The following is a 14,726-nucleotide window of genomic DNA, read 5'->3' as shown; positions in this document are numbered from 1 at the left end:
GTTGGGAGATGCTTCTCTCACTTTTCTGTGGGATCCCGTCAGTCCAAGAGAAAGACTTAAAAGTACCAAGAGATGGTGTCTCTTAATGAATAGGCCTAGCCAGGCACCCTACAGTGGGGGCTGCACGTTGGCAATCCTCACCTCCCCCCCACCCTAAAGACACACTCTCATCATCCATGTTTCCTTCCTCCGAAATAGACAGGGACAACCAAGAGAATAAAGCAAACACAAGAAAAGAAACTTAGAAGAAACAGATATAATCCAGAGAGCAGAAGAAAACTTCCAAAAAAAAAAAAAAAAAAGAAAGCAATACCCTCAGAAAGCAAAGAAAATATTGCATTTATGAATTAAGGGCAGGATGCTATTTTAAAAAATAATATTCATGGGGTGACTGGGTGGCTCAGTCATTAAGCGTCTGCCTTCGGCTTGGGTCATGATCCCAGGGTCCTGGGATCGAGCCCCGCATCGGGTTCCCTGCTTGTCGGGGAGCCTGCTTCTCCCTCTCCCACTCCCCCTGATTGTGTTCCCTCTCTCGCTGTGTGTCTCTCTCTCTGTCAAATAAGTAAATAAAATCTTTAAGAAAAACAAATGAATAAAATAAAAAATATTCAAAGCACACAGAGCTTTTTTGGAAATTATGATTGCAGAAATAAACTGTGAACAAGATTTGGAGATAAAAGTGTGATGGCATTTCCACAAAGAGGTGAAAAATAGGAAAGAAAAAAATAAATAAAACTATAGGATAGTCCAAAAGGCCCAATATTTGAAAAGTAGTAATTCCAGAAAGAGAAAAAAGGAGAGAAATTGTCTAAGAAATAATTCTCAGAACAAGGACATGAGTTTCCAGGTTGATAAAACAGACTGAGAGCCCATTACAATGAATCCTAAAATCTGACACCAAGGCATGCCATTATAAGATTTCAGAATACCAAAGACAGAGAAGTGTCTAAAATCTTCCAGACAGAAAAACCAGGTCAAATACAAAGGATGAAGAAAACAATAGATTTTTTTCAATAATGACACTGGAAGCTAGAAATGCGATCAAACAGCTTTTTCAAAATTTGAAGGGAAAATGATTTGCAACCTAAATCTTTGTACTCTGACTTCAGGGGAAGATGGCAGAGTAGGAGGATGCTAGGCTCACACTGTCCTATTGATACACCTAAATAACACCCACATCAGTGTAAATAACCCAGAAAACGACCAGAAGACTAGCAGAACAGACTCTCACAGCTAAATGTAGAGAAGAGGCCACACTGAAAATGGTAGGAAGGGTGGAGCTGCAGTCAGGAGCCAAACAGACCTGCAAGACCATCTCGGGGAGGGAGGGACGCTGCAAGCATGGAGGGGGGAAAAGAGCAGACCCCACCCCAGGCACCCCAGACACAAGGGACCCACATAGGGAAGATGAACCTCTTATAACATTTGGATTTGAAAACCAGAGGGGCTTGATTTTGTAAGTTTTTACAGTCAGTGGGGCTTAAGACCTAGAACTTTCTTTTTTTTAAAGATCTTATTTATTTGAAAGAGAGAAAGCATGAGAGAGGGTGGAGGGTCAGAGGGAGAAGACTCCCCACTGGGTCTACCTCAAGAAGCGAGAAAAATCTAAAATAAACTAACCTTACACCTAAAGGAGCTAGGAAAGGAAGAATAAATAAAACCCAAAACCAGTAGAAGGAAGGAAATAAAGATTAGAGCAGAAATAAATAAAATAGAAACTAAAAACAAAAACAAAGATCAATGAAACCGGGAGCTGGTTCTTTGAAAAGATTAACAAAAATGATAAACTTTTAGTCAGACTCATAAATAACTCAAAATCAGAAGTGAAAGAGGAGAAATACGAACCAAAACCATAGAAATACAATGGATTATTAGAGCATATTATGAATAATTATATGGCAACAAATTGGACAATCTAGAAGAAATGGATAAATTCCAGAAACATATAACCTTCCAAAACTGAGTTGGAAAGAAATAGAAAATTTGATAGACCAATTACCAGCAATGAAGTTGAACAGTAATCAAAAACTCCCCATAAACAAAAGTCCAAGACCAGATGGCTTTGCAGGTAAATTTTACCAAACATTTAAAGAAGTATTAATACCTATTCTTAAATATTCCAAAAAATAGAAGAGAAAGGAAAACTTCCAAATTCATTCTGTGATGCCAGCATTACCCTGATACCAAAACCAGATAAAGACAGTACAATAAATGAGAACTACAAGCCAGTATCTCTGAAGAACATAGATGTAAAATTCCCCAACAAAATATTAATAAACTGAATCCCCCAATATATTAAAAAAATCATTCCCCACAATCAAGTGGGATTAAAACTTCTGCACAGCAAAGGGAATAATCAGCAAAACAAAAGGACAACCTACTGAATGGGAGGAGATATTTGCAAGTAATATATTCAATAAAGGGTTAATATCCAAAATGTATAAAGAATATATAAAATGTATACAACTCAACATCAAAAGAATATCCAATTATTTCATCAGTTAAAAATGGGCAGAAGACAAGAACAAATATTCCTCCACAGAAGGCATATAGGTGACCAACCGACACATGAAAAGATGGTCAACTCACTAACCATCAGTGAAATGAAAATCAGAGCTAGAGTGAGCTATCACCTCATTCCTGCATAATGGCTAAAATCAAAAACACAAGAAACAAGCATTGGCGAGAATGTGGAGAAAAAGGAACCCTCGTGCACTGTTGGTGGAAATGCAAACTGGTACAGTCACTGTGGAAAATGGTATGGAGGTTCCTCAAAAAATTAAAAATAGAATTACCATATGATGCAGTAATTCCACTCCTGGGTATTTACCCAAGGAATATGAAAACACTAATTTGAGAAGATATATGCACCCCTGTGATTATTGCAGCATTATTTACAATAGCCAAAATACACAAGAAACCCAAGTATCCATCAATAGATGAGCAGATAAAGAAAATACACACACACACACACACACAATGGAATATTACTCAGCCATAAAGAAATCTTGCCATTTGCAGCAACATGGATGGATCCGGAGAGTATAATGCTAAATGAAATGTCAGTAAGAGAAAGACAAATACCGTATAATTTCACTCATGTAGAATTTAAAAAATAAAACAAAAAAGCCAAGCAAATTACAGACTGTTTTTTTAAGGTTTTATTTATTAGAGAGAGATAGCAAGAGAGAGCACAAGCAGGGAGAAGAGGGAGAAGCAGCCTTCTTGCTCAGGAAGCTGAGACTGGGACTCGATCCCAGGACCCTGAGATCGTGACCTGAGCTGAAGGCAGTCGCTTAACCAACTGAGCCACCCAGGTGCCCCCAAATTACAGACTCTTAAGTGTAGCGAAAAAAACCTGATGGTTACCAGAGGGGAAGTGAGTGGGAGAATGGGTGAAATAGGTGAAGGAGATTAAGTGTACGCTTATGATGATGAGCACTGAGTACTGCATAGAATTGTTGAATCACTATATTATACACCTGAAAATAATATACCACTGTACATTAATTATATTGGAAATTTAAAAAATAAAGTTCTTTATCCCATAAAACCACCAATAAAGTAGAATAAAATAAAAGTATCTTTTTAATATGCAGTATCTCAAAAATTTGAAGACTACATCAAAAACAAATGATGTACCATATGCTGGCTAATTGAACATAATAAAAAAATAGAGAATCAGCATAAAAGAAAGAAAAAGCAATTAAGTTCATTTATTGAAAAAAAAAATTTACCTCTCATGGTGCACCATTTTCTATGAAGCAGTTGAGGTTCTTTTCCACCAAAACAAAGAGAAAATGAAATCCAATTTAAAAGGGGGGCCGGGGGGACCAGCATTAGAAAAAGGCTAAAGAAATTTTCCCTTACTGATAGTAAAGGAAGATTTTTGGTTGAGTGAATTAGTATTAGATTTGGCTGCATGTAACAGGAAAAAAAAAGTGACTTAAACACATAAGGGCTTATTATCAAGAAAGAGCTTGGTGGTGGCAGCCTAAGCAGGTATGACAGCTCTACGGATTTATCATAGACCTCCTGTTTCCTCAAGTTTGCCTCATGGTCCAGGATGGTTGCTGCAGTTCCAGCTATCACATGTGTATTCCAACCAGGAGAGAATAATAGGGAAAGACCAAAGGCTTGCTTCACAAGTTGAATCCATTCTTTCAAACAGTTTTCCTGTAAGTTCCTTATAATATTTCCTTGTATATACCATTGACCTGAACTTTTCTTATTGGGAAGTTAATAGATACATTTAAAACTGAAGAATAAAGTGATAGCAATTTAAGCATATTATATACAGATATGAGGATAAATACCCAAATTAACATTTCTTGAAAACATTCCCTCTGTGAAAGGGGAATGGGCATGATATGGAGATGGGGGAGTAGGAGCTCCTTTTTGTTAAAATAAGCTTGTCATCAAAAACTAATGATGTACTGTATGGTGACTAACATAGCTAACATAACATAATAAATTACAATTTAAATAAATAAAATAAGCTTTGTAGAATTATTTGACTTTTAAAATTGTATGGACACATAGCCTTGATTTAAAAAATTTAAAACTGAACACCATAGGTATTCTCAAACTAAATACATCAGCACACACAAAAACATTTTTCCCATTGATGGTTTGGTCAAGAAACGAAAGATGTTTTTCTTAAGTCACAAATGAAGATACAATTTTTACTCAAACTCTGAAAAAATAAAGACAGCTCACAGTTTCTCCTTTAGGTTTACATTTATAAAACCAGATCATGTGGGTCTTTAGAGCATGTTGGCAAGCAGTAATTCTCCTAACTTTTCATTTCACTACACCAGAAAACCTTTGTGATTGATGGTTAAAGATCTGTTTCTCGAAGCAAGAAACACGCTGTGGTTAAATGTTGTCTCTCTTGTTCAAGGCAAGGGCCGACCAAGCCAGAAGTCCTGTTGATTCAGTGGCCTGGAAAGCGATCAAGTCGCCGAGTCCAGAGACACAACAGCTTCTCCCCTAAAAGCCCTCAGTTTAGTGCCTGTGGTCCAGGTAATGAAGCTTTGTCATTTTTCTTCTTCCAGACTGACCCAGTTTGTATTTTCACGTTGACATACTTTTTAAGCAAGTGAAACAGCAATAGTAATGGAAAGCTTTTCTCATACCAGATAAGTTTGTCTGAAACCACAGTGGCAGAGAGCCTGTGGTATTAAGAACAGGGTGATGATCCCCCTGTTGTTTCCATCAGAATCCCACAGCTGCACCCAGCAGTGCACAGAAGGATGATGGGTAGGGAAGAAAGCGGCTTGGTCACCTAATACACGAGGGACTGGAGACCTGTAGAAGTCCCCATTAGTTTCAAGGAAGGAGGCACACTTTAGTTTGTACCCTAGTTTGCTCCAGATCCCCTAAAGCCTGCCTAAACATATGCAAAGGATTTTCAGGAAAATCCTTTGAGGAAAAGGATTTTTATTTCCTTTCATGATGGGATTAAAGTCATAGCTGGCATTTTTGAAGTGTGTAGTGTAATATAACATTTATTGGACTAAAACCTTAGTAATATCTTAGGTTATTTTAATTGTGTCATTTGTAATAATTACTTTAAAATTCATTTGAAATATATAATTCATGTTGCAAAATATCAGTAATTCTGTAAAGCATGGGTATGCATATATATGTATATGTGTGTGTGTGTGTGTATATATATAAACCTCACTTGAACATATCGTTTTAACACAGATTAACCTTGAAATATCTAATATTTCAGAAAATCAAAGTACTAACTATAGTCTATATTTACACAGACTGTATTTGAAAGGTTTCAAAGTGCTTTCTTGAACACTGTCTTATTTTATTCTAATACCTTATAAGATAGATGTTAGTATCTTTATTTCCCCAGAAGTGAAGCAGTTTGACCAAGGGCATGTGGTTTATTAGTCCATTTTTATGGCGAAACAACCGCAAAAGCTCAGTGATTGCCATTGCAAATATTTGTCTATTTTCGTTCATGGTCTGTAGTTGATGGTGATTTGGGTGATCTCAGCTGCATGTGTGCTCCCCAGCCTGTAGATTGGGTTCAGCTCTGCTTCTCCTGTGGCCTCTTGGGATCAGTGACTACTTGGAGCAAGCAGTTTCTTTTGGTGGGTGTCAGAAGCACAACCAGCCAGGCCACCTCACACAGCTCACTTGAAACCACTGTTTGCATCTTACCGGCTAACTCTCCATTGGCCAAATGAGTCCCCTGCCGAACCCAGTAACAGTGGGAAGGGACACGTACTCCACCCGTTGTGGTAGGAGATACTGCAAAGTGGAGGGGCAAAGACTTGTAGTGTACATAGAATTCTATACCAGGAAGAAAGGGGGAAATTGTGAGCAATTACACAGTCTACCATGTGTTGTTAGGAAATGACAATACTAGACTCCTGAGTCAAAATACAGATTGTTCTTTACACTTTAACCTTTAGAAAACAGAGCAAAACCCAAAATTTCCTTCTAAGGAAATTTGATGTGACAGCCACCTTAAATTCTGTGAGGAACAAGCCAGAATGGAAATGTGTTAACTGATTTGTAAATTAAAAAGTAAACCTAAATTTTGTTTCTACAGTTACAATGTTTTGTATTATAAAGCACACTTATTCTGATTTTTTTTTTAGAGCCACTTCTGTGTGACTGTTCTCCTGCTTAGTTTTGCATCATAATTTATGTGATGGGCCTTGAGTTTTACCCCAGAATACAGAGAGAAAAGTGAATTCTAATGTAAAGTACTACCTCTTTATAATTTGGTTTTACGTTCCTAACATTCAAAGCTAAAACAAGGCTTTACAGTTTGAATTCAATGACATCCTCCCATCGAAAAATATTCAATAATAATATTTCAGCAAATGCCTATGAAAGCATTTTGAGCAAGCTGCCGTAAGGATACACAAGGATGCCAGGATGTTTGTGCAGGGGCTCAGACCACAACTCTTCCCTTTGCATCTTTGAATAATTCCAGGTCATGAGTTCCAACCCCACCTTGGGTGTAGAGCTTACTTGAAAAAGCAATAATAAAATAAAAGATACTTAAGAAATTTTTTGAATTAAAAAATAATTACAGCAACAATAATAGCAAAGGGACTTACGTGATGGTTGACTGGGTGCTAGATATAGATGTGTGTTTGTATGTATGTTCACACAGACGTACATATGTATGTCACGTGTGTGTGTGTGTGTGTATACATATATATTCTGATTTAATCCTCACAATGACTATGTGGCCAGTGATGATATTATTGCTGAGGCCAGAGGAGTCAAGTCATCTGAGCAAGATCAATAGGTTCCAGATTCTGTGCTCTTAATCCCTATGCCATGACCATAGTGTGAGTGTTTATTCAGGTTAGCCCCTAGGAAAGGAGACACCAGCTCCCTTGCTGTGGTCAGTCCTGTTACTTCCCTGGCGCCTGCCACTGTCACCAAAGTAAGTTTAAAATTATTGATGGATGCTTTCCTTTTTTCAAAAGAAAAATCAGCCGTCTCATGGGGTGGTGAAAATGGCTCAGCGGGATCTGTTCTTTGACTATCAAAGGCCAGTACAGGCAACGACATAAAAAGCGCAGACTTGCGAAAATGAACCCACTGGGCCGCGCGGATCTATGGAAACCGGTAACTCGGAAAGCACTTGTGTGAATATATTTCTTTAAAAGGTGACTAGCCAGTGACACTGTGTGCTTCCTTCAGGGTAAAAGGAAAGTTCTGAGATGCCAAAGCATTCCTGCTCTGTTTAATACATTGCCCTCATGATTTTCCCCTCAAGGCTTATTAGAAGAAGATAACCAGTGGATGACCCAGATCAATAGACTCCAGAAATTAATTGATCGACTGGAAAAGAAGGTAGGTGCTTCCTTTCCTTTCTTCTCCCTCTCACTTTTCAGTACATTCTGAGCCATTTTTCCTCATGGCAGTAATATATCCAGAGAGAATAACAGACAGGAGCCCCGTGATTCTACAAATGGCTGCTTGGTAGTTATCTGGGCGTTTCTGTTAAAGCAAATATAGAAGCTCATGTTAGTTCTTAGTCCCCCCACCTCCACCCCTAGTTCTATTTAAAATAGGTTGTAGGGGCGCCCGGGTGGCTCAGTTGGTTGGGCGACTGCCTTCGGCTCAGGTCATGATCCTGGAGTCCCAGGATCGAGTCCCACATTGGGCTCCCTGCTCCGCGGGGAGTCTGCTTCTCCCTCTGACCCTCCCCCCTTTCATGCTCTGTCTCTCATTCTTTCTCCCTCAAATAAATAAATCTTTAAAAAATAAAATAGGTTGTAGAGGAGTGCCTGGGTGGCTCAGTCAGTTAAGCATCTACCTTCGGCTCAGGTCATGATCTCAGGGTCCTGGGATCGAGCCCCACGTGGGCTCCCTGCTCGGGGGGGAGCCTGCTTCTCCCTCTGCTTCTGCCCCTCCACCCATGCTCGTGTTCTCTCTCTCTCTCTCAAATAAATATTTTTTAAAAAATTAAAAATAGAATGTAGAGTTACAAGTTAAATAAATGTACTGCATTGCCGTCCTCTCTGGTTATCAGTGCAGTAGGTAGCAGTGTGCTTGAAAGATGCAGATGGCAGCTCTTAGGGATGACCTGGCCCATATCTTGGGAATGTTTCAGAGTGATCCAGGTTGTGTGATATACTAAAAGATGAAATTACATTCTCAACTTCCATAAATTAGCATGTTAGCTGATGATTTTTGGCATTGGAACTACCCAGTGAGCAAGCAAGTAGGGATGTGACGAGTTTTTCAGATCTATTATTTTATGTTTCTAGTTATTTTATTGACTAATTCAGTTAGTACATGCAGTCCTAATATTGTAGTGGTGTTCCCCTGAAACAGCTTTGATGGAAGAGGCAGGTTTTGTCAGTCAGTAAGAATATGTGTTTTCTGTGCACACCAGGCGCCAGGGAAGAAATGTTTATGTTTGAGACAGTTACTGACTTTGAAGAACCCACAGTCTGCTCGTAAAATTAAGCATTATTATCAAAGTTAACAGATTTTTTTTTAAAGTATGTGGTAGCACAGAACCAGCTTCATAGTTAATGCTCAGTCAATTCTTGCTGACTGAGACATGCCAAAGGAATGGAACAGATGCTAATTACAATCTACAGATGCTTCCTGAGGGAATGATCACTGCGAGCTAGGGTGCTTGGCAAGGACTTAGTGTGGCAGGAGGGGCTTGACTCGGGCCTTTAAATGATGACAATTAAGAATTTTGTTGGCAAGCGATAGAAATCACCTCTGTAATCAAAATTTTTTTCTGGAAGGGTATGGGAGTGCTCACAGAATCAACAGACGGTATAGAAACTGGGATTCAGGAAAAGTTGGGAGACAAAATAACTCAGTGGTCTTTCAGGCTACCTCTACTGGAACAAATGAGTTCCAACCATCTCTAGTCTGTTGACATTATGCTCACGATTCCACTTTCCAGGGAGTAGTATCAGGTTGGTCTTGTTAGGGTCCCAGGCTGATTACTTACATAAGGGAAGGAAGAACATCTTGATTAACGGTCCCAGAGCACTGTATTGAAAGGAGAAGAGAGAATTCACTGAAAAGTAAATATAATGTCATTAGAATTGGAATAAATGCTGGTCTGCTAACAAACCAGTGAACGAACAAATATTTGCTATGGAGAAGTAAAATTTCAATACAGAACACTGTATTGAAAGAAGAGAGAATTCACTGAAAGGTAAATATGTTGTCATTAAAATTGGAATAAATGCTGGTCTGCTAACAAACCAGTGGACAAACAAATATTTGCTATGGAGAAGTAAAATTATAGAAGAAGAGCAGCTAGAGAGGACATTGGGTAAGGGTGATAGCATGAGTCAACCTTAAGTAGGCCAGCCTGGTTAGATTCTTTCCTTTAGGGAAGTGGTAAGAAATAAGATTGTGTGGTTGGATAGGGGCCATATTATGGATGGTGTTAAATAACAGAGTAAGGGATTTGGACTCATCTTCTAGACAAGAGGAAACATTTATTATTTTTCAACAGATAAGTGACATAACCAGAAAGATCTTTTAGTTAGAAAATTGGACAGCAAGAATACAAAATGAATGCAAACAAGAAAACTCACAGCCACCAAAGCCAGCTCAAGCAGTGACATTAAAGAGCAAGTTGCATATCTGAGCCCACTGGGATCAGGTATGGCAAGAGATGGGCCTGTAATATATGACTGAAAAGAAAATGGCAGATTTGAAAGACTTCAGTGAAATTAACAGGACCATTGAATGGGTATGATGGATAAAGGACAGGGGAATCTCAAATAGGACTCTGAGGATTTAAGCCTGAGTGCCTTAGTCAACTGTATCATTAGTAGAATGGAAGAGACTAGTAAGAAATAATGGGTGAGGTGAGGTGAACTGATTGTGATTGATTAGATATGTTAATTTCAAGATCCAGTAGGACACAGGCAGAAATGTTCAGTTAGATGTTACAAGCAAGAAGTCAGGCCAACAGTTTAAGATCTCTCGAGCCATCTCCACAAAGATGAAAGCTCCATGTCCTGAGTTGAGGAGGATCTCTGAGAAGGAGATTCTGTACAAGGAACCAAGTCCAGGGGAAGAAACCTTAGAGAGTTCCCGTCGCTCTGCTGCCATGTCATCATTTGTACATTTACACTGACCACTAACTGGGCAAATAACCTAAACTTAGAGCTTGTTGTAATTCAACTTTCTTCCTTCCTAATTTTATTGATATATGAGCTGAGATTAAACATAATCATAGGAAAAATGGTGGCTATGAAAATTAGCTTCTCAGTCATGGAAGACATGGAAATACATGGCCTCTATTTGGAAAACAAACCTCATTAAAACATAAAGAGTCAATTATTACATAATTTTAGATTCATTTAAAGAACATAAGTACCTCCTTTTAAAATAGTTTCAAAGTTCTTGGCAAACCTGTCTTTATTTGGTGTCTTAACTTTTACAGCTATTTTTAAAGGAATAGCTTTAACTTAGGTCATGCCTTTTTTTCCAACTTTAAATCAAAGTATTATCACATCTCTTTCTTTCCTAGATTTTTTCTCCCTCCCTTCCTATGAAAGGGTTCCGTTTTGAGGACAGTGTCTGGGAGGTTTGCTGAAAGTATGATGTGATGGTCTTGGGCATTGGGTCCCAGCTGTGTGGGGCTCAGCATGATCTGTCTTAATGAATGGAGAGGCAGTGCAAGTCCCGTGTCCTTCTACAACTTATTCTGTACTGCGAATTAGGCTTTTAGAGGAAAAACTACCCAATCGCCAAACAGTAGCTAAGTGCATGTCATTTCACAGCTGACTCTCTTGTCTCTTGCAGTTATTGGCACCGGGTTTGATCTCCCCCTTAGAAGGAAGTATTCCTGCAGTGGAGCACCTGTTCTCTTTTCTCTGCACTTAGTATGATAAATCCTTCCTGCCCCATAAACCAAGCCTGGTACCATTCATGTGGGGGGAGAAATCATCCTTGAAATTTCTACAAGTTCCTTCAGGCATTCTTTCTTCCCATTTCAGCCTCTATGAGGATTTATGGGGATATATTGAGATTATATTTTATGTTGTGCTTGAGCTCTGCAGAAAATTTTTTCAAACATTCTCATTTGAAGGTGTAGAACGAAGGATGTTGCATTCATAGCATTTGTTTTAAGTTGTTCTTATCTTCGATCAAAGAAGGTGGAAGTGAAAAGTGTACCTGAGTTGGTGTTAGGGAAAGAGTGGTCAAGGAGAGCCCTGTTGTTACAGTTTCTATCTGTAGAGTATTCTTTAAGATTCAGCTCATGTCCGTATGCATTCCATCACCTTGCCTTCATGGAAAAGCTATGATTTCAGTGGGGCATTCATTCAGCCATTCATTTATTCAACTAACGTTTATTGAGCATCTGCTTTATGCCAGGTATTATTCTGGCAGTGAAAGTACAACTGTGATCAAAACAGGTAAGGTTCTTGGTCCAGTAGAGACTGAGGAAAATCAGTAAACAATCAATAAAATAAGGCAATTTCAGAGAGCAAAAAGCACTGCAAAGACAAAGTGAGGCAGTATGGTAATGATGAGGGGTTGGATACCTAAAACGGGTGATCCAGGAAGGAGGTGATACTGGAGTTGAAGTGTGAGAGAGGAGAGGGAGTCAGCTAGGTGAATCCCTAAGAATGGAGAGTTCAAGGCAGAGGAAACAGTAAAAGCGAATCCTAGAAAAGATAAATGAGGTTTTACCACAAGTGAACAGCAACGCTAGAGCTATATAGCTCTGTTTTTAACAAGCTTATGTTATTTCAGACGGTCTGGATTTCTACAACTTTCAGTTTATTTCTTATGTACTTGAAGGAATTATTGTGCATAATACTTACTTCAAATGCTAGGATATATATTCTTAGAATGAAGTCCTCAGAGATTACATGCTTGGTTTCACTGGAGATATTAGCATCATCCATTGATGATTGCAGAAAATTCTAGGGTCTTTTAGTAGTCCTTGATTTTTAGAAAATATCAATAGTGTTTTCATTTGCTTTTGAATTCATCTTTTTTTAGAGTGATCATGTTTTAGTAATGTCAAATTATCACTAGGGTATAAAAGTATTATAGCAATTGCACTAATGTCCATCAAGATCTCCCAAGAAAAGTGGCAATCAGCACTAACAGCAAAAGAAGTCAGCCTCATCTTTCTCTGTCCTTTCCCTATTTTAATGAATCCACTCCATTTTGTTCTCTTTTAATGTTATCAGTAAACTTAAAGTAATAACAAACACATCTGAAATGGCTTTTTACCATTGATAAATGGGTAAAAAGGCTTTACTGGAACGGCTTCATTTTTAAACTCAGAATTATTCATTTCCTTTGAGATAATGAGGTTCTTTTGGTACATTAGCCATAAAAGACTTAACATTCAAGTATATTGTGTTTTCTTTATCTCATTTCTGGTCCCTTCCTTCCCGATTTCTTTCTCCACCTGAAGGATCTCAAACTTGAACCACGGGAAGAAGAAATTATTGAAGGGAATACTAAATCTGTAAGTACTTTTTTCTAGGTCAAAATGTCAGAAATAATATACTTTGAAAACATCATTTAATTTCTTCAACATTAGTTACTATCTCAGTGAAAATTTGAAAAATTAGTACAAAGGCATATTTTATTTTGCATGGCTAAGTAGTACTGAAGTTGTGATTTGTGGAAACCTAAATTTACAGGGTTTTTATGTAAGTACTTAGCATATGATATGTGCAAAATGAGAATTTTATGCATATGTAAACCAATGAGTTATTGAATAATTGAATGAATGTGACTGACAGAGAAGGGCAACATTCAAATTATATCAAGAACAACATTTTGTCAACCCTACGAGCCTGAGTGCTACACCTGAGCTGAAACTTGACGCTATTCAGTATTGTATCTCCAGCTTTTATCCTAGGGCCAGGCGCATTGTAAGTGCTCAGAAGTCATTTTTTTTTTTCCAGAAAAAAAAATTGACGTTTAGAGAAAAAGGAACATTTACGTTCCTAGGGAAAAGATGTCCATCCAGAGTGGGGGCAACTTACAGAGACTGAGAGAGAATGGACAAAGTGATGCTAATAGGCACTAAAAACACAATAAAAATAAATTTATGAATAGGTTAACTAATTGAAAACACATGTCATGATTTGGTATTTTACTTTGAGGCAAGTATTTGTAACACATTCTGTTGGGGGAAAGTGGATCTTTGCATTCACATTTAGTGGAAATTTGGATTTTAAAATCTTGGCAACCCACAGAAAATCACTTTTTTCTTAATACCTTAAATGTATATTGTATAGATCATCTAGGATCCATCACATTTACCTAAAACAAAGATAGGAAAACCTTTCATCTCTGTGCCAGGCACTTACGCCACGGGCACTGCCCATGTGATAGAAGGCAAGGCTCACCTTTCTTTTGGCTCCTGCTCCTCTGTCCGGACTCAAAGCACAGAGAGTCTTCAAAGGGGAAGCTGTACAGGGTTCTGAGAAAAGCTTAATAATGGTGTTACGATTAGAATCCTATGGATATGGCCACTTTGCCCAAAGGTAACCTATATTTCACTACATGCTCAGTGCTCTGTTCCTCCAAAGATGGGATGTGGTCTGTATTAATTCGTCAGGCACCCAGAATTCTAAAGGAATAGGTTTTGGTGGGAAGCCAAATCATTTTTGAGAAGGAGAGAAGGCTGTCGTTGGGTGCACATACTAGGAGTACTATTGCTAGCGGTCCCTTAGGCACAGGATGGTGACCTTGCGATCTTGCATCTCTAGCACCAATTAGATTTGCTTGTAGGGAAAACTACACTTCAGTCAAGAAAACTGAACATAACATTTCTAATGTTGAGAGAGACCATTGTCTATTACATAATTTCCTAACGTGAGACTATTTCTTCTCTGTCACTAAGTGGGAGAAAAAAAATCATCTAAGGACTGTTGATGGAGGGTGGCAGACTGTTCCCTTCTCTGGGCCCTGGCAGGAGAGAGGCCAATGTCAATTTTAAAATATTTATCAACCCACACAGCATTACTAACTCAGTAATGCATAGAAGTACTTAACAAAGTAGGATCGGGCAAGGTGCTTCAGTAGTTAATATTATTGAAAAGCAGGGAAGGATATTCCTTAACTATTTTCAACCACATGTAAAGGTAAAATAATAACGGTCTTTGGGAATACACATATAGTATAGTAATGATTTGAATAAGTTTGTTTTTCTCAAAGATACCAATAGGCTCCTTGTCATTAGAGGTTGTACTTTATCATTAGTGGCCTTA

The 14,726-nt window shown here is 38.3% G+C and overlaps 1 protein-coding gene across 1 annotated transcript in view; it reads left to right on the top strand.

The window, feature by feature from the left end:
* Positions 1–14,726, top strand: part of NECAB1 (N-terminal EF-hand calcium binding protein 1) — a 184,967-nt gene that overhangs the window by 146,929 nt on the left and 23,312 nt on the right. Inside the window, exons 7-9 of the mRNA XM_028112479.1 lie at positions 4,904–5,025; positions 7,766–7,842; positions 12,917–12,970. Coding sequence (XP_027968280.1) covers positions 4,904–5,025; positions 7,766–7,842; positions 12,917–12,970 — 253 coding nt within the window. The remainder of the gene's footprint in view (positions 1–4,903; positions 5,026–7,765; positions 7,843–12,916; positions 12,971–14,726) is intronic.

Source organism: Eumetopias jubatus, unplaced genomic scaffold (genome assembly GCF_037043125.1).
Source record: "Eumetopias jubatus isolate StellerSeaLion01/CBP00866 unplaced genomic scaffold, mEumJub1_p1.0 scaffold_4, whole genome shotgun sequence".
Lineage (NCBI taxonomy): Eukaryota > Metazoa > Chordata > Mammalia > Carnivora > Otariidae > Eumetopias > Eumetopias jubatus.
The sequence above is the reverse complement of the archived record's forward strand: the minus strand, read 5'-3'. Positions and strand labels throughout refer to the sequence as shown.